Source organism: Mirounga angustirostris, unplaced genomic scaffold (assembly GCF_029215605.1).
Source record: "Mirounga angustirostris isolate CCGP_5_RB_7025 unplaced genomic scaffold, mMirAng1.0.hap1 SCAF_17, whole genome shotgun sequence".
Lineage (NCBI taxonomy): Eukaryota > Metazoa > Chordata > Mammalia > Carnivora > Phocidae > Mirounga > Mirounga angustirostris.
In genome coordinates this window covers 30,853,020-30,875,074 of record NW_026991725.1, presented here as the reverse complement: position 1 = coordinate 30,875,074, position 22,055 = coordinate 30,853,020, and the positions used below count along the sequence as shown (strand labels likewise).

Below are 22,055 nucleotides of genomic sequence, written 5' to 3'. Positions count from 1 at the left end.
CACCAGTCAGAATGGCTAAAATTAACAAGTCAGGAAATGACAGATGTTGCAGAGAAACGGATGCAGAGAAAGGGGAACCCTCCTACACTGTTGGTGGGAATGCAAGCTGGTGTAGCCACTCTGGAAAACAGTCTGGAGGTTCCTCAAAAAGTTGAAAATAGGGCACCTGGGTGGCTCAGTTGTTAAGCGTCTGCCTTCGGCTCAGGTCATGATCCTCAGGGTCCTGGGATCGAGCCCCACATCGGGCTTCCTGCTCAGCGGGAAGCCTGCCTCTCCCTTTCCCCCTCCCCCTGCTTGTGTTCCCTCTCTCGCTGTGCCTCTCTCTGTCAAATAAATAAATAAAATCTTTAAAAAAAAAAAAAGTTGAAAATAGAGCCACCCTATGACCCAGCAATTGCACTACTGGGTATTTACCCCAAAGATACAAATGTAGTGATCCGAAGGGTCACATGCACCTCAATGTTTATAGCAGCAATGTCCACAATAGCCAAACTATGGAAAGAGCCTAGATGTCCATCAACAGATGAATGGATAAAGAAGATGTGGTGTATATATACAATGGAATATTACGCAGCCATCAAAAAAATGAAATCTTGCCATTTGCAATGATGGGGATGGAACTAGAGGGTATTATGCTGAGCGAAATAAGTCAATCAGAGAAAGACAATTATCATATGATCTCACTGATACGAGGAATTTGAGAAACAAGACAGAGGATCATAGGGAAGGGAGGGAAAAATGAAACAAGACAAAACCGGAGAGGGAGACAAACCATAAGAGACTCTTGGTCTCAGGAAACAAAGTGAGGGTTGCTGGAGTGGAGGGTGGTGGGAGGGATGAGGTGGCTGGATGATGGACATCAGGGAGGGTAGGTACTATGGTGAGAGCTGTGAATTGTGTAAGACTGATGAATCACAGACCTGTACCCCTGAAACAAATAATACATTATATGTTAATAAAAAAAAAAACCAACTGGGATGCTTAAAGAAGTTCAATCCAGTGAAAGGGAGATTAAAATACTGTATTCACAGGCCCAGGTAAACAACAAGGAGACCTAAATCTTCCTAATTCTGAGACTCAGTGGGGAAAAAAAATCTCCTGTATTCTTGAAGAATCTCTTGCATCTCTTGCGGGTTTAGAGTCTAAATTTATACTGCGCTCATGATATGAGAAACACCAGGTCAAAACATAAATTGACTGTCAATAATAATCTAGGGTACCTGGCAAAGGCAATAACCAAACTGTGATGGGGAGGTACTCCTAAACCCAGACTCATGGGATTCCCATAGAAAAAACAAGCTGGTTAAGATAAGCCCCAAATAAAAAGCCACCTAAAACCAGTGAAACTCATCAGATTCTAAAAGTATTCCCACTTGATTTGACACTTAAGAGTGAATATATATAGGAAAGGAGATCAAGTACATATTACATGAAGTTAAAAATGGAAAACACAGATAAATATATACCCACTTGGAAACAATGACCAAAACTAAATAACTGTTCTTCTAAAATGTAGTGAAACTTTGGGTATTTCCTTTGGTTAAAAAACAGAATGAGACAAGTACTATAGAAGGACAGATGAAGGTGGATCCCCTCTGAAGAAAGACTGCGTATCAAAATGAAGCTGCTGGTATCATGTCTTTGTTTTAACACAATGGTATTTTCCCACCCATGCTTATAAGAAATGAATGGTAATTATCTAAATAAGCATACATATCCAGATAAGTATGAACAGATAGATATGGTCAATAAATATTTAAATTAGAAGACTATTTGGCTCTAATTTTTATCAGCCTAAGTCTCCAGTGTGACTACCCTTAGCATTTTACCCACATATATATGCTTTAAGACTATTTCTCATAAACAGGGAAAAATGAAAAGAATCTCAAGCCAAAAAAATGCTCACCACTGATGTCACAACATTTAAGGGCTTCACTGATGTCCTCCTCAGTCAAATTAACATTCAAACTTTCCAGGGCACGTTCCAAGTTAGGTATACCAATCTTGCCATTATCAACACTTGACAAGATATGAGCAGCTTCTTTAATCTCTACAAAGATAAATAAATATATATAAGATACTATTGTTTTAAAAAGTGCAAAATATTTTGTCCAAAGTCCATTATAAGTGAACTATCAAATTAAGTATATATATTTAACTAAAATCTCTGTAGAAAAAAAGTAAAATATTTTCTATTTAAAACTAACAACCGGGGTGCCTGGGTGGCTCAGTCGTTAAGTGTTTGCCTTCGGCTCAGGTCATGATCCCGGGGTCCTGGGATCGAGCCCCGCATCAGGCTCCTGGCTCCGCGGGAAGCCTGCTTCTCCCTCTCCCCTCCCCCTGCTTGTGTTCCCTCTCTCTCTGTATCTCTCTCTGTTTAAATAAATAAATAAATAAATAAATAAATAAATAAATAAATAAATAAATAACAACCAATTATCTCAAGCAGCATTTAAAACCAAAAAATTACCTGCCGAAGAGAATATGATGGGTTATCTGAATCCATTAATCCATTAAATTCTGAATGAGCTGTAAGCCTTTCTTATATAATAGTTAAGTCCTCTACATGTAGGTCTAAAGATTTCTATCAACTGATAAACAAAAAAAGGCTAAAATTTGAGATTAAAGCTCTTGATCCCCAGGGCCACTACCAGTCCATGTTGTGCTTTTGTGTGACTGAAAAAGGGCACCACTCTGTATGCATCAATTACAAAGAGGCACACCTTCCTCTGGGCAGCTGCAGGCTAGCACTGGGGGTCCAAGCCTGAAGAGCACAGTGAAATACAGAGTGCTTTTCAGTCTCTACGTGTACCCTCTCAACCAAGCGTCTTTGGGCAAGGCACAGCTCATACAACCAAATGGGGTAGTCCTGTTGATACCACACCAATTTAAAATATAAAACATGATCATTATTGGGTGTTTTAATTTTTCATCAAGACCATTTCCCACTCTATTTCTCTCTCAATCCCAAAATGAAGTAATTGTATATGTTTCCACAGTCTGAAAATTGATGCGTTAAACCAAGAGATCTAAACCTTCACTTGGAAAGAATACCATAATACCATTCTAGACCTTTATTCATTCTACTAACATTTATTTTGCAGCTACTAAGACCAACAATGAAAATTTCAGCCCTCTCATCAAAGAGTTTCCTATTAAAAAAAAGGTTTCCTATAAATTCCTTGAAGACAGAGACTGAATCTGTCGTGTCTGTAAATAAAATTATAATACATTATATACTTGGTACGATGAGAAAAATATGCACAAGATATTATGAAAGCACTGAGACAGTTCACCTAACCTACAACTCTGAAAAGTCTTATGGGATGAGAAGTGACATTTGAGCTGAGTGTAGGGGAAAAAATATGAGTGTGTCTGATAGAAAATGTGTAGAAAGGAAACAGCACATACAAAGATATGGAACCAAAAGCAAATAGAGCTAATTTAAATTGTAATAAGTAGTATGGCTATAAAATAAATACAAATGCAGAAGTGATGAGAGATGAAACTAATGAGATAAGACAGATTTATTGTCATTCATTCATTCCATAAATATTTACAATTATAAGTTGATAACATAAAAGATTTGGAAAAATACCTAGCACAGTAAATATTATATAATATTAATTATTAATAGTAGCTACTACTAAGAGCCTGCTGAAAGCCAGGATTGTGCTAGGATCTGGAGAAACAATGCTAGGAACTGGAGCAAACTGGAGACACAGTCCTTGGCTCAATGACCCTTCCAGGCACGTAAGAGAAAGAATCATTAATCAAATAATTAAAAATATGACTATAAAACAGTCAGATTTTAATATGGGCAGAGGACTCTGAAGAAGACATTACAGATGGCCAACAGACATAAGAAAAGATATTCAACATCACTAATCTCAGGGAAATGCAAATCAAAATCACAATGAGATGTCACCTTACACTTGTCAGAATGGCTAGAATCAAAAACATAAGAAATAACAAGTGTTGGCAAGGATGTGGAGAAAAAGGAGCCCTTGTGCGCTGTTGCTGGAATATAAATTGGTACAGCTGCTGTGAAAAACAATGTGGAGTTTCCTCGAAAAATTAAAAATAGAAATACCATATGACCCAATAATTCCACTACTGGGTATTTACCCAAAGAAAACAAAACACTAATTCAAAAAGATATATGCACTCCTATGTGTATTGCAGTATTATTTACAAAAGCCAAGATATGGGGGTGCCTGGGTGGCTCAGTCATTAAGCATCTGCCTTCAGCTCAGGTCATGATCCCAGGGTCCTGGGATCGAGACCCACATCGGGCTCCCTGCTCACTGGGAAGTCTGCTTCTCCCTCTCCCAGTCCCCTTGTTGTGCTCCCTCTCTTGCTGTGTCTCTCTCTGTCAAATAAATAAATTAAATCTCTTAAAAAAAGCCAAGATATGAAGTATCTCAAGTGTCCATCAGTCAGTGAATGAATAAAGATGTAGTATATTGTGGAATATGACACAGCCATGAAAAAAGATGAGTTTTGTTGTTCATTGTTTTGTTTTTGTTTTGTTTTTTTGCTATTTTGCCAACATGGATGGACCTAAAGGGTATTATGCTAAGTGAAATATGTCAGACTGAGAAAAACCATATGATTGTACTCATACGTCGAATCTCAAAAACAAAACAAATAAAAAAACAAACAAAAAGCAGAATCAGGGGGTGCCTGAGTGGTTCAGTCAGTTAAACATCTGCCTTAAGCTCAGGTCATGATCCCAGGGTCCTGGGATCGAGCCCCGTGTAGGGCTCCTTGCTCAGCGGGGAACCTGCTTCTCCCTTTCCCTCTGCTGTTCCCCCTGCTTGTGCTCTCTCTCTCTGTCAAATAAATAAATAAAATCTTAAAAAAAAAAAAAAAAGCAGAATCAGACCTATCAATATAGAGAACAAACAGATGGTGTCCAGAAAGAAGGGGGGTAAGATGGGCAAAATGGGTGAGGGGGAGTAGGAGAGACAGGCTTCCAGTTATGTAATGAATATGTCATGGCACAGTGTAGGGAATATAGTCAATGATATTGTAATCGCTTTGTATGGTGACCGATGCTAGTTACATTTGTGGTGAGCATGGCATAATGTATAGAGAAGTTGAATCACTATGTTGTACACCTGAAGCAAATATAACATTGTATGTTCACTATACTCAAATAAAAAATTTTTAATGAAAAATTATATTATTTTGGTATTAACAAATTAATATGATTTATTTCATATTTTTGTTACTTTATTTTTTTCTAAGTAAGCTCTATACCCAACATGGGACTTGAACTTCTGACCCTGAGATCAAGAGTCACATGCTCGGAGAAGCGGAGCAAGATAGCGGAGGAGTAGGAAACCTGGATTTTGTCTCCTCTCAGGAATTCAGCTGGATAGGGATCAAACCAATCTGAACACCTACGAACTCAACAGGAGATCGAAGAAAAGAAGAGCAACAACTCTCTGAACAGAAAAGCGACCACTTTCTGGAAGGTAGGACGTGCGAAGAAGTGAATCCGAGGCAATATTTGGGAGGATAGACGGCGGGGAGGGGCCTCCATCAGCCGCTTCTGGAAAGTGATAGAACCATGGAGCACAAAATCGGAGCTTTTAGAAGTCGGCTCTGCTGAGGGACGTCACTCCGGTGGCTAAGCAGGGGATGGAACCCTCGTGGGACAGGATGGTCTCAGGACCCTCGGGGTCACAGAAAGACCGGGGGTGCCTGAGTACGGCAGAGCTCCCAGGTATCGGAGTGGGGAAGCCGGCTGCAGAGACGGAGCCCAGGTGCGGGCTCTCAGCTCGGGGTTGCCATAAACCGTGATCCACGGCACAGTTCGGGCCACTGCTCCTCCAGCAGGGACCCAATAAGCGGCAGATCTGGGGAGACTCACTTTCTTCCCCTGGGAGGAGAGGTGTGGGAGTGCACCGCAGGGATCTGCTGGGTTTGGAGACTCCACACGGGGTTTGGTGCCAGAGACAGAAACGCGCAGTCACAGGCCGGGTGAGCACGGAGTGCAGCCGGAGACCGGGGAGACGGGAGTGACTGGCGGCTTTTCTCTGGGGGCTCACTGAGGAGTGGGGCCCCGAGTTCTCGGCTCCTCTGAGGCAGAGACTGGGAGGCCGCCATTTTCACTCTCCATCTCCAAAACTGTACAGAAAGCTTGAAGGGAACAAAAGCTCCGGAGAGCAAACCCGAGCAGATTACTTAGTCCAGACCGGGCAAGGGTGGGGCAATTCCGCCTCCGGCAAAGACTTTTGGAAACCACGGCAACAGGCCCCTCCCCCAGAAGATCAGCAAGAACAGCCAGCCAAGACCAAGTTTACCAATCAATGAGAACGGCAGAACTCCAGCGCTAGGGGAAGGAATAATGCACATAGAATTCATGGCTTTTTTACCATGATTCTTTAGTCTTTCAAAGTTGTTTTTTTTTAACTGTCTTTTTTTTTTTTTTTGAATTTTTCTTTTTCCCTTTTTCAACCAACATCTTATCAATCCCTTTTTAAAAAAAAAAATTTTATTTTTCATTTTTATTTTTTATTTTTAGAGTCATATTCTATCCCTTCATAGTAGTTACCTGTATTTTTGGCATATATATATAAGTGTTCTCTCTTTAAAATTTTGAGATAGTTTCTTCTAACAGATCAAAATATACCCTAAATCTCTATTGTATGGTTTTTTCCTACTTCCCTGCCTGATCACATTCTCTCCCTTTTTTTTCTCTCTTTTTTTTTAAATCCTCTTCTTTCTTTTTTCAAACAACTTCTTATCAATTCCTTTTATAAAATTTTTTATAATTTCCATCTTTACAGTCATATTCCATCCCTTCATCATATCAACCCTTATTTTTGTACATATATAAGTTTTTCTTTCTTTAAAATTTTGGGAGGCACTTTCTTCTAACAGACCAACTGCACCCAAAATCTAGTGTGTGGCACTGATCTATATACCAGCCTGATCATATTTGATCACATTCTGGTTTTTTTTGTTTGTTTTTTTCTGCTTTTGTTTGTTTTTATCTTTATCTTTTTCTTTTTTTTCTTTTTTCTCTCTTTCCCTTTCTTTTCCCACTGCTTCAGGTCTTTTCTGATTTGTTTAGAGTATATTTCCTGGGAACGTTGTTACCCTGTTAGCATTTTGTTCTCTCATTAATCTATTATCCTCTGGATAAAATGACAAGACGGAAAAAATCACCTCAAGAAAGAGAACAAGAGGTAGTACCGACTGCCAGGGACCTACTCAATACGGACATTAGTACGATGTCAGATCTAGACTTCAGAATCATCACTTTAAAGATACTAGCTGGGCTTGAAAAAAGCATGGAAGTTATTAGAGAAACCCTTTCTGGAGAAGTAAAAGAACTAAAATCTAACCAAGTAGAAATCAAAAAGGCTATTAATGAGGTGCAATTAAATATGGGGGCACTAACTGCTAGGATAAATGAGGCAGAAGAGAGAATCAGTGATATAGAAGACCAAATGATGGAAAGTAAAGAAGCTGAGAAAAAGAGAGATAAACAACTACTGGATCACGAGGGCAGAATTTGAGAGATAAGCGATACCATAAGACGAAACAACATTAGAATAATTGGGATCCCAGAAGAAGAAGAAAGAGAGAGAGGGGCAGAAGGTATAATGGAGCACATTATAGCAGAGAACTTCCCTAATTTGGGGAAGGAAACAGGCATGAAAATCCAGGAAGCACAGAGAACCCCTCTCAAAATCAATAAAAATAGGTCAACACCCCGACATCTAATATAGTAAAACTTACGAGTCTCAGAGACAAAGAGAAAATCCTGAAAGCAGCTTGGGAGAAGAGATATGTAACCTACAATGGTAGAAACATTAGATTGGCAACAGACCTATCCACAGAGACCTGGCAGGCCAGAAAGGACTGGCATGATATATTCAGAGCACTAAATGAGAAAAATATGTAGCCAAGAATACTATATCCAGCTAGGCTGTCATTGAAAATAGAAGGAAAGATAAAAAGCTTCCAGGACAAACAAAAACTAAAGGAATTTGCAAACACGAAACCAGCCCTACAAGAAATCTTGAAAGGGGTCCTCTAAGCAAAGAGAGAGCCTGAAAGCAACATAGACCAAAAAGGAACACAGACAATATACAGTAACAGTCACCTTACAGGAAATACAATGGCACTAAATTCATCTCTTTCAATAGTTACCCTGAATGTAAATGGGCTAAATGCCCCAATCAAAAGACACAGGCTATCAGATTGGATTAAAAAACAAGACCCATCGATATGCTGTCTGCAAGAGACTCATTTTAGAACCAAAGACACCCCCCAATTTAAAGTGAGGGGGTGGAAAACCATTTACCATGCTAATGGACACCAAAAGAAAGCTGGGGTGGCAATCCTTATATCAGACAAGTTAGATTTTAAACCAAAGACTGTAATAAGAGATGAAGAAGGACACTATATCCTACTTAAAGGGTCTATCCAACAAGAAGATCTAACAATTGTAAATATCTATGCCCCTAACATGGGAGCAGCCAATTATATAAGACAATTAATAACAAAAGCAAAGAAACACATCAACAACAATACAATAATAGTGGGGGACTTTAACACCCCCCTCACTGAAATGGACAGATCGTCTAAGCAAAAGATCAACAAGGAAATAAAGACTTTAAATGACACACTGGACCAAATGGACTTCACAGACATATTCAGAACATTCCATCCCAAAGCAACAGAATACACACTCTTCTCTAGTGCCCATGGAACATTCTCCAGAATCGATCACATCCTAGGTCATAAATCAGGTCTCAACTGGTACCAAAAGATTGGGATCATTCCCTGCCTATTTTCAGACCACAATGCTTTGAAACTAGAACTCAATCACAAGAGGAAGGTCAGAAAGAACTCAAATACATGGAGGCTAAAGAGCATCCTACTAAAAAATGAATGGGTCAACCAGGAAATTAAAGAAGAATTAAAAAAATTCATGGAAACCAATGAAAAATGAAAACACAACTATTCAAAATCTTTGGGATGCAGCAAAGGCAGTCCTAAGAGGAAAGTATATAGCAATACAAGCCTTTCTCAAGAAACAAGAAAGGTCTCAAGTACACAACCTAACCCTACACCTAAAGGAGCTGGAGAAAGAACAGCAAATAAAGCCTAAACCCAGCAGGAGAAGAGAAATAATAAAGATCAGAGCAGAAATCAATGAAATAGAAACCAAAAGAACAGTAGAACAGATCAACGAAACTAGGAGCTGGTTCTTTGAAAGAATTAACAAGATTGATAAACCCCTGGCCAGACTTATCAAAAAGAAAAGAGAAATGACCCAAATCAACAAAATCATGAATGAAAGAGGACAGATCACAACCAACACCAAAGAAATACAAACAATTATAAGAACATATTATGAGCAACTCTATGCCAGCAAATTAGATAACCTGGAAGAAATGGATGCATTCCTAGAGATGTATCAACTACCAAAACTGAACCAGAAAGAAATAGAAAACCTCAACAGACCTATAACCACTAAGGAAATTGAAGCAGTCATCAAAAATCTCCCAACAAACAAAAGCCCAGGGCCAGATGGCTTCCCAGGGGAATTCTACCAAACATTTCAAGAAGAATTAATACCTATTCTTCTGAAACTGTTCCAAAAAATAGAAATGGAAGGAAAACTTCCAAACTCATTTTATGAGGCCACCATTACCTTGATCCCCAAACCAGACAAAGACCCCATCAAAAAGGAGAACTACAGGGGCGCCTGGGTGGCTCAGTTGGTTAAGTGACTGCCTTCGGCTCAGGTCATGATCCTGGAGTCCTGGGATCGAGTCCCACATCGGGCTCCCTGCTCAGCAGGGAGTCTGCTTCTCCCTCTGACCCTCCCCCCTCTCATGCTCTCTCTCTCTCCATCTCATTCTCTCTCTCAAATAAATAAATAAAATCTTTAAAAAAAAAAAAGGAGAACTACAGACCAATATCCCTGATGAACATGGATGCAAAAATTCTCATCAAAATACTAGCCAATAGGATCCAAGAGTACATTAAAAGGATTATTCACCATGACCAAGTGGGATTTATCCCTGGGCTGCAAGGTTGGTTCAACATCCACAAATCAATGTGATACAATACATTAACAAAAGAAAGAACAAGAATCATATGATCCTCTCAACAGATGCAGAAAAAGCTTTTGACAAAGTACAGCATCCTTTCTTGATCAAAACTCTTCAGAGTATAGGGATCGAGGGTACATACCTCAATATCATAAAAGCCATCTATGAAAAACCTACAGCGAATATCACTCTCAATGGGGAAAAACTGAGAGCTTTCCCCCTAAGGTCAGGAATGCGGCAGGGATGCCCACTATCACCACTGCTATTCAACATAGTATTGGAAGTCCTAGCCACAGCAGTCAGACAACAAAAAGAAATAAAAGGCATCTGAATAGGCAAAGAAGAAGTCAAACTGTCACTTTTTGCAGATGATATGATACTTTATGTGGAAAACCCAAAAGACTCCACCCCAAAACTGCTACAACTCATACAGGAATTCAGTCAAGTGGCAGGATATAAAATCAATGCACAGAAGTCAGTGGCATTCCTATACACCAACAACAAGACAGAAGAAAGAGAAATTAAGGAGTCAATCCCATTTACAATTGCACCCAAAACCATAAGCTACCTAGGCATAAATCTAACCAAAGATGCAAAGGATCTGTACTCAGAAAACTATAAAATACTCATGAAAGAAATTGAGGAAGACACAAAGAAATGGAAAAACGTTCCATGCTCATGGATTGCAAGAACAAATATTGTGAAGATGTCAATGCTACCTGGAGCACTCTACACATTCAATGCAATCCCCATCAAAATAGCATCCACTTTTTTCAAAGAAATGGAACAAATAATCCTAAAATTTGTATGGAACCACAAAAGACCCCGAATAGCCAGAGGAATTTTGAAAAAGAAAAGCAAAGCTGGTGGCATCACAACTCCAGACTTCCAGCTCTATTACAAAGCTGTCATCATCAAGACAGTATGGTACTGGCACAAAAACAGACACATAGATCAATGGAATAGAACAGAGAGCCCAGAAATGGACCCTCAACTCTATGGTCAACTCATCTTCGACAAAGCAGGAAAGAATGTCCAATGGAACAAAGACAGTCTCTTCAACAAATGGTGTTGGGAAAATTGGATAGCCACATGCAGAAGAATGAAACTGGACCATTTCCTTACACCACACACAAAAATAGACTCCAAATGGTTGAAAGACCTCAATGTGAGACAGGAGTCCATCAAAATCCTAAAGGAGAACACAGGCAGCAACCTCTTTGACCTCAGCCGAAGCAACTTCTTCCTAGAAACATTGCCAAAGGCAAGGGAAGCAAGGGCAAAAATGAACTATTGGAACTTCATCAAGATAAAAAGCTTTTGCAAAGCAAAGGAAACAGTCAACAAAACCAAAAGACAACCGACAGAATGGGAGAAGATATTTGCAAATGACATATCAGATAAAGGGCTAGTATCCAAAATCTATAAAGAACTTATCAAACTCAACACCCAAAGAACAAATGATCCAATCAAGAAATGGGCAGAAGACATGAACAGACATTTTTCCAAAGAAGACATCCAAATGGCCAGCAGACACATGAAAAAGAGCTCAATATCGCTCGGCATCAGGGAAATCCAAATCAAAACCTCAATGAGATACCACCTCACACCCTCAGAATGGCTAAAATTAACAAGTCAGGAAATGACAGATGTTGGCAGGGATGCAGAGAAAGGGGAACCCTCCTACACTGTTGGTGGGAATGCAACTGGTGCAGCCACTCTGGAAAACAGTATGGAGGTTCCTCAAAAAGTTGAAAATAGAGCTACCCTACGACCCAGCAATTGCACTACTGGGTATTTACCCCAAAGATACAAAAGTAGGGATCCAAAAGGGTACGTGCACCCCGATGTTTATAGCAGCAATGCCCACAATAGCCAAACTGTGGAAAGAGCCAAGATGTCCATTGACAGATGACTGGATAAAGAAGATGTGGTATATATATACAATGGAATATTATGCAGCCATCAAAAGGAATGAGATCTTGCCATTTGCAACGATGTGGATGGAACTGGAGGGTATTATGCTGAGCGAAATAAGTCAAACAGAGAAAGACATGTATCATATGACCTCACTGATAGGAGGAATTCTTAATCTCAGGAAACAAACTGAGGGTCGCTGGAGTGGGGGGTGGGGTGGGAGGGATGGGGTGACTGGGTGATAGACACTGGGAAGGGTATGTGCTCTGGTAAGCGCCGTGAATTGTGCAAGACTATTGAATCTCAGATCTGTACCTCTGAAACAAATAATGCAATATATGTTAAGAAAAAAAAAAAAGAAGAAGATAGCAGGAGGGGAAGAATGAAGGGGGGGAAATCGGAGGGGTAGATGAACTATGAGAGATGATGGACTCTGAAAAACAAACTGAGGGTTCTAGAGGGTAGGGGGTGGAAGGATGGGTTAGCCTGGTGATGGGTATTGAGGAGGGCACGTTCTGCATGGAGCACTGGGTGTTATGCACAAACAATGAATCATGGAACACTACATCTAAAACTAATGATGTAATGTATGGGGATTAACATAACAATAAATTTAAAAAAAAAAGTCATATGCTCTACTGACTGAGCCAGCCAGATGCCCTTATTTTTGTTACTTTATACGGTAAAAATACTGAGCATTTCTAGTATCATTTAAAAAATATGAATGGGTACTTATAATATGAAATAAATGCTATGAATTAGACATGGTTTAATGAAAGCATATAACAAAGAAAGCTGACCTAGACTAGCAGATAATGATAGGCTCCCTAGAGGAATCTGACACCCATCTGAAAGATGAGTAAACATTAACTAGGCAAAGAGGGTCAGGGAAAAATATTCCAGGGAATAAAATATGCAAAAGCTTTGTGGTGGGAGGAAAAGAGAGATCTAAGGAAATGAAAGAAAGCCAATGTATTTGAAAGTATAGAAAACAAGGGTAATGGTACAAAATTGTGCTAGAGGACTAGGACATGCAGGATTTTGATCTTTATCTAACAGCAATGGAAAATGTTTAAGGAGTTATAAATAGGGAGACATAACATGATCAGATTACTTTTTTGAAAAAAATATTACTCTGGCTGGAGTGGGAAAAATGGACTAGGAATCCACTGGCACCTGGCAATGATCCTAAAAAATAACTCTTTTATAGGGAATGCTTTCATATATCTATATATCTATATATATAGATATATATATAGATATATGTATATATAAAGTTCTTACCATCTGCTTTTGGTAGTCTCAGATTTGAAGACAAAGCTTCTTTCCTAAAATCTGCAAATTTAGAGGGAGAGAGATTATGCCATAGGAACAGCATCCTGATTTTATCCAGTTTGAAAGAAAGCCAATGGATAGATTAAATACTTCATTTCTCATTGACCATTCCCTTCTTCTCAAAATCTTCCACTGGCTTCCAGAATATTATTCTCTACTCATCTTCCTCTTACTTCTTAGACTCCGTGGATTTGTCAACCTCCACCAAGCTCCTTAAATGTGACTGAGATTCTAATGTCACAAATGTTTCCTTTCTCCCTAAGAGGGCAGGTTAATCCCCAGGCCCATATATTCAGTAAAATATTTAATTATTAGTCTGAATTGTCCTTCTCTGGTTCTGCTTGCCTACCTATCTGTCTAATCCTGGAGCTTTTCCTTGGGACAAGTTGCAGTTATACCCTTCATCATATACACTTTCTACAAAAATGCAAATTGTTACAGAGATCTATTTGAGAGACAAGTGATAGAAATAAAATATGTCCATTTGCATAGATGGACCATATTACAGTTAGAGAGCAGTTTAGAATAACTCACAACTAGTCCAGGTATTACCTTAAAACAAAAGGAGGTTAGAATAAAAATACATTATATTCACCTTAATTTTTTTTTACTTGTTCTAAGCAGGATTAAACAACAGCAACAACAACTAACCTATTAAAAAGTACTTTCAAAATAGTATGTTTGGCAATTTTATAAGATAATTCTAAAACAGGATTTCTCAACCTCAGCAAAATTACATTTGGGTCCAGATAATTGTTTGGGGGGATACTGTCCCATGCATTATAGGATGGTTAGCAGCATCCCTTGCTTCTACTCACTAGATGCCAGCAGCCCTCACCTATCAGTTTTGACAATCTAAACTGTCTTCACACATTGCCAATTGTTCCCTGAGAGGCAGATCTGATTTTATTTTTTACCTGAAGCTAAATTTAAGGCAAGAAATGGCTTTCTAAATAAGGATATATTCCAGCTGAGAATATAGATAGGTCAGGTAAATTCTTTGTAAATAGATCAAAAAGCAGCTCAACACTTATATATGAGTGTTATATAGACAAATGTTTTAATTGTTCCAACAATAACTTGCGCTTTTCAAAGGGCCTTTCACCTAAAAAAAAAAAGCTAGAAAACTATTAAGACCTCTCTAAAATTCATAAAAGGAAAGGGATTAACTTTGAAATAAAATTACTCTAAAAAGAAACATTTCAAAGCCATACAACAACATATATAAATACTTTGAGACCAACTTTACAATCCAGTCCAAGAGATCATCCAGGAATTTGATACTGTAATTACTAAATGGATATATCTGTGGATATAGAATATAAGGTATATCCCTAAATTTGGTCTGTACTAAATCACATTTCAATACATTTATGCTATTATTTAGGAACTAAATATTACAATATTAACTAAATATTAGGAACTAAGTATTAAGATTTAATTAGTGTTTGGTAAAATATTTAAAAATCCTTGGATAACATTTTAGAAGAAATTTTTATTACAAGTCACTCAATTAACTCACCCTCAACAAAGGAATCATCCAGTATTTCTTGAAGACTATCATCAGTGAAATAAATTCTATTGGTGTTTCCAAGTACATCTGCATATTTGTCCTTATCAGATTGATCACTTTCTTCCATAGAGTCCAATGAATTGATGATGTCATTCAATGCTACAAACAGAGAGAATATATATACAACATGTACTTCAGTCCATGGATCCAAATCTTTGGAACATAACAATAAAACTGATGGACTCTTCCAGATTTGCACTGTCCTAAATGGCAGCCACTAACCACATGTGGCCATTTAAATAAGTAGAGCAATCCATTCTCCACTACAGTTTTCTATAACCCCTTATCTTTATTCTTAAAATTATTTTCTTAAAATTCTGGGTTCTGGGTGGGCTATTCCTATATGAACAAAAAAGTATGCCAAAGTTTCTCTAGTTATCTATTAATGAGCTCACCATTTCAGTAAAAAATACCCTCATTCTTCATAACCGCTCTCAAACCCCAATCCTTCCCTTTCCACTTTCTTTCCCTACACCCCTTGCTCCTGTCATCTCACTTACCCAATTTAGAGAATCAGCAAAGGTTATTATGTTTAGCACAATAACATCAAACATCTAGAAGAGGAAATCCACAACTGACCTCCCAGAATGGCTCAGTCAGTTGGGCATCTGACTTTTGATTTTGGCTTGGGTCATGATCTCAGGGTCTTGGGACAGAGCCCCACGTTGGGCTCCACGCCCAGAATGGGGTCTGCTTGGGATTCTCTCTCCCTCTCCTCCTCCCCCCACTGGCTCCCTCTCTCTCTCTCTCTCAAATAAATAAATGAATAAATAAAAATTTTTTAAAAACCCTTCACATTTCTAAAGTATATATCTAAAAAATCATCTCTCAGGATTCATTAAGAGAAATGTATAATAAGTTACTTTAAAATTAGCTAGTTTATGTAGAAGTATAATTTAACTCATGATGTTGTTCCATGATTTAGTCATTAGTCATTGGTAAGAAGTTTCAAACCGGCCATGTGAGGAAGGGCTGAAGGGAAGTGTGAGTCTAGAGAAAAGATGATTCAATGTGAAAGAAAAAAAAAATGAGTTCATTTCACATCTCTGGAGGGCTACTGATAGGAGGAAGAGTCCAAATGTTAAATATGGTTTGGGAATGGAATGATAAGGCAGGATTTCCACCAAATATGTAGAATAACTGACCGGTTCTGCAGCTGTCCAAAATTATGGAACAGGCTGCTTGAAAAAGTCATGAGGGTTTCTCAGACAAATAGTAGGATGAATGCGAATTACCACTAGCCTGTCCCTGAAAACCACAATGTGGCTTTTATTTTTTATTTTTTTTAAGATTTTATTTATTTTTTGACAGAGAGAGAGAGACAGTGAGAGAGGGAACACAAGCGGGGGTAGTGGGAGTGGGAGAAGCAGGCTTCCTGCTGAGCAGGGAGCCCGATGCGGGGCTCGATCCCAGGACCCTGGGATCATGACCTGAGCCGAAGGCAGACGCTTAACGACTGAGCCACCCAGGCGCCCCATTTGTTGCTATTTTAAATGGGGACTTTTCTTCAGTTATATTTATATTGCTTGTATATCACTGTCACCTTTCTTTTTTTTTTTTTTTAAGATTTTATTTATTTATTTGACAGAGAGAGACACAGCGAGAGAGGGAACACAAGCAGGGAGAGTGGGAGAGGGAGAAGCAGGCTTCCCGCCATGCGGGGCTCGATCCCAGGACCCTGAGATCATGACCTGAGCCGAAGGCAGACGCTCAACCGACTGAGCCACCCAGGCGCCCCTAATGTGGCTTTTAAATAAACATATAATAATTGAAGAAACTCCATATCTAATGAGCATGAAACTATCAAATCCTCTACTATAGACCTCATTCTCTGACCACAAAAAACATAGCTAAAATTAAACAACAAAGATAGAGCAATAAGGAAATTCAAACTGCTTTAAAATTTTTTTAAAATTGCTTTAAATTTTAAAGTTTTCTCTTAAACAACTCTTACATCAAGGAGAAAATCAAAATATGACTGAAAATACTTGAATATAACAACAATGATAAACAAAGACCATTAGATAAACCAAAGTTTTACTAAAATGAAAATGATAAACATTTAATGTCCAGTAAGAAAAAAATTAATAATTTAAACAACTTAGAAAAACTATAAAATGGGCAAAAGAGAACAATAGAAAGGATTTCATAAAGACAAAAGCAGAAATTAATTTTTTAACTATAAACAGAAACACTAAAGATAAATTAAGAGGTAGTGCTTTAAAAAGAGAGATAATTAAAATGATTTGTTAGTAAACATAGAAAAAGGTAAGGTGTACATATGTGCAAATTCAAGAATGAGAAAAAAACCAGATACAAAAAAAATCAAAAGAATTATCCGGGCTGTATTAATATTCCAGTAAAACACCTGAATAAAATAAATTTCCTAGGGGAATAAAAACTACCAACACTGACAAAATAAGACAGAAAATGGCAAAAAGCAATCCACCAAAATCAAAGATGAATTATAAACTAGAAAAAAAACTACGATAGGACAGAACATTATTGTGCCTAATATATAAAGAGCTCTTTACAAATTCATATGAAAAAGACAATCTAATTAAAATATAATCAAAGCACACTTGACAATCATGAAAAATATGTTTTACCTCACTAGTCATTTAAAGAAGTATGTATTAAAACAATAGAATTTTTTTACCAGAATTTTCAATAGCTAATACCCATTATTGATAAAAGTGAATTTTTTACACCCCTTTGGGAGGATAATTAAGCAGTAGCTGTTAACATCTTGTATCTGCATATATTTTGGTCTAGCACTGTGACTTCTGGGGAATTTATCCTCCAAGAAAACTTTGTGCACATATACACATATAAGGATGCTCATCAAAATGTTTGAATGGCTAAGAATTGGCAATAACCTAAATACTATCAAAAGTGTTGTGGATAAAATTATAGTACATCCCCACAATGGAATATTATGCAGTCTTTAAAAAGAATGAGGTAGGGGCGCCTGGGTGGCTCAGTCGGTTGAGCGACTGCCTTCGGCTCAGGTCATGATCCTGGAGTCCCGGGATCGAGTCCCGCATCGGGCTCCCTGCTCGGCAGGGAGTCTGCTTCTCCCTCTGACCCTCCTCCCTCTCATGCTCTCTGTCTCTCATTCTCTCTGTCTCAAATAAATAAATAAAATCTTTAAAAAAAATAAAATAAAATAAAATAAAAATAAATAAATAAAAAGAATGAGGTAGTTTATATGATATAATGGAACATGAAACAATATCTAAGATACACTGTTAATTTCTTTAAAAAAAGCAAGTTGTGGAATATTATGGACATAGTAATTTAATTTTTAAATAATAATTTAAGAATACACAAATATTCATAGATGCCAATAAAAAAGCCTAAAAGGATACTTACCAAACATTAACAGGGATATTTCCAGAGGGTGACATTACAAGAGCCTTATGCTTTATATTTCTTACATTTCTGGCCACTATGTTTTTTTCATAACAGTTTAAAAACTGCTATTATTATGTAATAAAGTTTTCTTATTTAGCTATTGGAAAACATTACAACCTCATGATTTTCCCAATCGTTTCCATTGAAGTAAAAAGTCCTTTTTTTTAAAAGATTTTATTTATTTATTTATTTATTTATTTATTTATTTATTTATTTATTTATTTATTTATTTATTTATTGAGAGAGAGAGTGCGTGCATGTGTGTGTGTGCTCAATCCCACGTGGGGCTCAATCCCATGACCCTGAGATCATGACCTGAGCTGAAATCAAGGGTTGCACGCTTAACAGACTGAGCGCCCCTCAAGTAAAAATACTTAAATGAAAAAAACTGTAGTAAAGTTTGCCGTAAGTGGAAATGTTCAAATATAAATGAAAAAACATTTGGCACAAATACTACTACAAAGAAGATTTAAGCACCAAATATGGTATTTGACTAGGTGACCTCTGAATGAGTCCTGTGCTGTGGCCAGCCATTCAACAGTTTTACCATAATGCTCTTACCAAGAAAATTGGAAAATTTCTGGTTGTCCTTCAAAGCCTTCATACAGTCTTTAACATTCACCATGTTGTCGTCTGGAAGAAAGAGAGAGAGAGGTGATAGACAAGAATCCCTGGATAAAATAATATTAAAAAGCTAGTATGAAAATCAAAATCAGCATACAATTTCTTAAACACTTTATATACAAGATACTTTGGATTCATTTTCACCCATTATGCTTTGCAATTAACCTTACAAGATTGTAGATATACTATTTCTGATTCTACCTTTAAGGGAACTAAAATACCGAGAAAGTTAGAAGTTCAATAACTTCACTTGGCGCAAAGTGGCAAAGCTAGGTTTTCTAGTCACAGAACCGGAATTTCCAAACTATTCATTAGTCACTAAATCAAGACATATCTGAGGAAGTGGATACCAACAAGCCCAACCCCCACAAAATTTCGAACTGCTTCTTAAAAAAGTATTCTCATAACTGCAAAAGAGGAATGTAAAAGAAGAAAGGCTCCTTTTTAGATGTTTACAGTAATACAAGCAAATACCTATATTTATTTGCTCAACAAAGGAACCCCATTTACTTAAACAAAGACCTTGCCTACTCTCTTTATAGGGTCTCCTACCCAAACAAAACAAAGAAAACCTGATAGTAATATTTAAATGCTTACCAGAAACAAAATCTGATTGAAGAATTTTCTCTATCTCTTCTTCAGGTGACTTAATCCCAATATTTCTTAGAAAGCTCTCCAAGTTCTTCCCAGGTATCGTGTCACCTTCAAGCACATCAAGAGCTAAGACAATGTCCTGTAACTCTAGAAATAGAAGAAAGTTATTTGGTAAATGGACTAACCTCTGATTTATCTTTTATTTTATTTTTTTGTTGTTGTTAAAGGAATGAACTATTTCTTTTTTCAAAGATTTTTATTTATTTATTTGAGAGAGAGGAAGCACGAGCAGGGGCAGTATGAGAGGGAGAAGCAGACTCCCTGCCAAGCAGGGAGCCCAGTGCAGAGCTCGATCCCAGGACCCCAAGATCACGACCCAAGCCAAAGGCAAACGCTTAACTGACTAAGCAACCCAGGTGCCCCCTAACCTCTGATTTAAAAAACAACAGTAGCCATCACTAAAGACTTTTGTCAGAGGCAGTCCAAGATTTATTATCACATCCTGAACTGAAGAATAAGAAATTTCAATGAAGAACCCAGGCCTCAGGGAATTCTAAGTCCAGCAGCACAATATGCTTGGTCTGTCATGTTTCTTTGGTGCTAATATAAAATTGGCACAACCAAAATGATTCATATAGCTGAATTTTTCACCGCAATTACACAAAGTAGTTATTTTACCATGAAGCTCTAATGGTAGTCAACAAAATTAACTCATCCTGATTGAAGTGAAATGAATTTTAGAATCATGAGAAATGTAAAATATGAAACACAAGTATTACAAAGACTCATTAGCCTTTTTTTTTTTTTCAATTCTACCACAATCCACTAGTACCCTGGCATCTGGAATTTTCCTTCATTTTCAGCCCTTTCAAAGGAGGCAGTGTTAAGTCAGATAGACTTGCATTCATATCCAGGCTCCAGGATTTGTCACCTGGAACTATGTGACCTTGAGCAAATTATTACTACTTAACCCCTCTATAAAATTCCGTAGTCTTATATCTGAAATGAGATAATACTACTATCTACCTCACAAGGTTGATGTGGAGATTAAATATGATGAGGTATGAAAAACACTTAAAACAATACTAGATACATGGCAAGCACTTAATAAATATGTCATATTAGTAGCAATAAAGTCACTACTACTACTATGATTATTACTAAAGCCATCAGGAACTACTATAAATAGTAACCACAGCTCCTTAGTACCTTTGATCCTGCCTCATTTTCTGTCCTCCTAACATCATGGGGAGGCAACTGAAAATGGCAATCTGAGCTTTGCCGGCACCTAAAAACCTGTATGAGTTCTGTTTCTTTGTTTTAACTAAAACTTGGTTTCCTTCAAAATACGGTTTCCCTGCACAACCATCTTGAGTGGAGGCTGCTCATCCTCCCATGCTCCACATAGGACCAGGAAGCAGAGAAACACCCCTAAATTTCTGCTGCTGCTGTCAGGCTACTTTAGTTCCACCTTCAATCAAACCTCAGCCCTCCCCTCTGAGGCTCAGGCCTGTCATTCACCTAAGCCACCCTCCTGACACCATCATCTATTACTTTCTGAGCACACCTTCACCATCTCTGAGGATTTGGGCACCTTGCTCATAATCCTCCCTCAACCCCATTTCCCGTTATCATCTGATGACAATAAGGATGACCTTGCCCTCTTAACTCCAAAAAGCCTTCACTTCCTTTCCAAAGTCATCCAAACCAATGGCTATCCTTAATCCTCATCATTACCTAGAACTGCCTGCCCCACCTCTAAAATATTAAACTACAAGATCAGACACCTGACCATAATCCCTTATAATTATGTGTGCATGTTGAAGGAAAGCATAGAACTTTATTCACAATATGCCTATTTTCTAGGCCCCTCCAAGTTCGCCAACAAATAGTCAAGGCACAGTGAACTAGCCTTATCCATTAGTAATGAAGGGAACATTCTGAAAGCCAAGTTCTCATGTGCTAGTCAACCTTGAAAGCAGGCTTTTCTAAAGAGAGCAGCTTCAGGCCTGCTACGTTAACACTTGTCTTCTAGAGTGGCACTTCCTAACTCTTCCCTGTAGTTACTGGCCTTACACTGCACTAGCTGAAAAATTCCAGTGCCATCTTCCTAATGTGACCATCTCCCAGATTCAGGTACCTAAACTGTATCTGTTCTCCTTTTCCAATGGCTTAATTTCAAAATTTTTTCCTTCCTCCTCATAAAAAGTTACCTGTTCTGAATACCAGTCTCTTTCTGAGCTCTGCTCTCTGATTTCAAAATTAACTACCATTTACCAAGTATATAATATGTGCCTAATAATTAGGTTATATGCTTTACATGTGTTTTTGTACTTGATCCTGAAAACTCTATGAGAAACATGATTTTATTAGCTTCCTTCTTTTAAAGGTGAGGAAACCAGAATGGCCTAGAGAGATTACCCAGCTGATAAGTCAAAAAACCACAAACCATCATATATCATACTCCATAGCCTATGTTCTTTTCTACCTCTATGCATTGTTTCCTAGAG

At 37.9% G+C, this 22,055-nt stretch overlaps 1 protein-coding gene across 1 annotated transcript in view; it reads right to left on the bottom strand.

Annotated features, from left to right (window-relative positions):
- Positions 1 to 1,811: 1,811 nt before the first annotated feature.
- Positions 1,812 to 22,055, bottom strand: part of EFCAB13 (EF-hand calcium binding domain 13) — a 98,510-nt gene continuing 78,266 nt past the window's right edge. The window contains exons 11-15 of the mRNA XM_064582291.1: positions 19,549 to 19,692; positions 18,889 to 18,960; positions 14,860 to 15,009; positions 13,287 to 13,337; positions 1,812 to 2,050 (exon numbers count right to left, since the gene is read on the bottom strand). Of these exons, the coding sequence (XP_064438361.1) occupies positions 1,851 to 2,050; positions 13,287 to 13,337; positions 14,860 to 15,009; positions 18,889 to 18,960; positions 19,549 to 19,692 (617 nt within the window). The 3' untranslated portion in view covers positions 1,812 to 1,850. The remainder of the gene's footprint in view (positions 2,051 to 13,286; positions 13,338 to 14,859; positions 15,010 to 18,888; positions 18,961 to 19,548; positions 19,693 to 22,055) is intronic.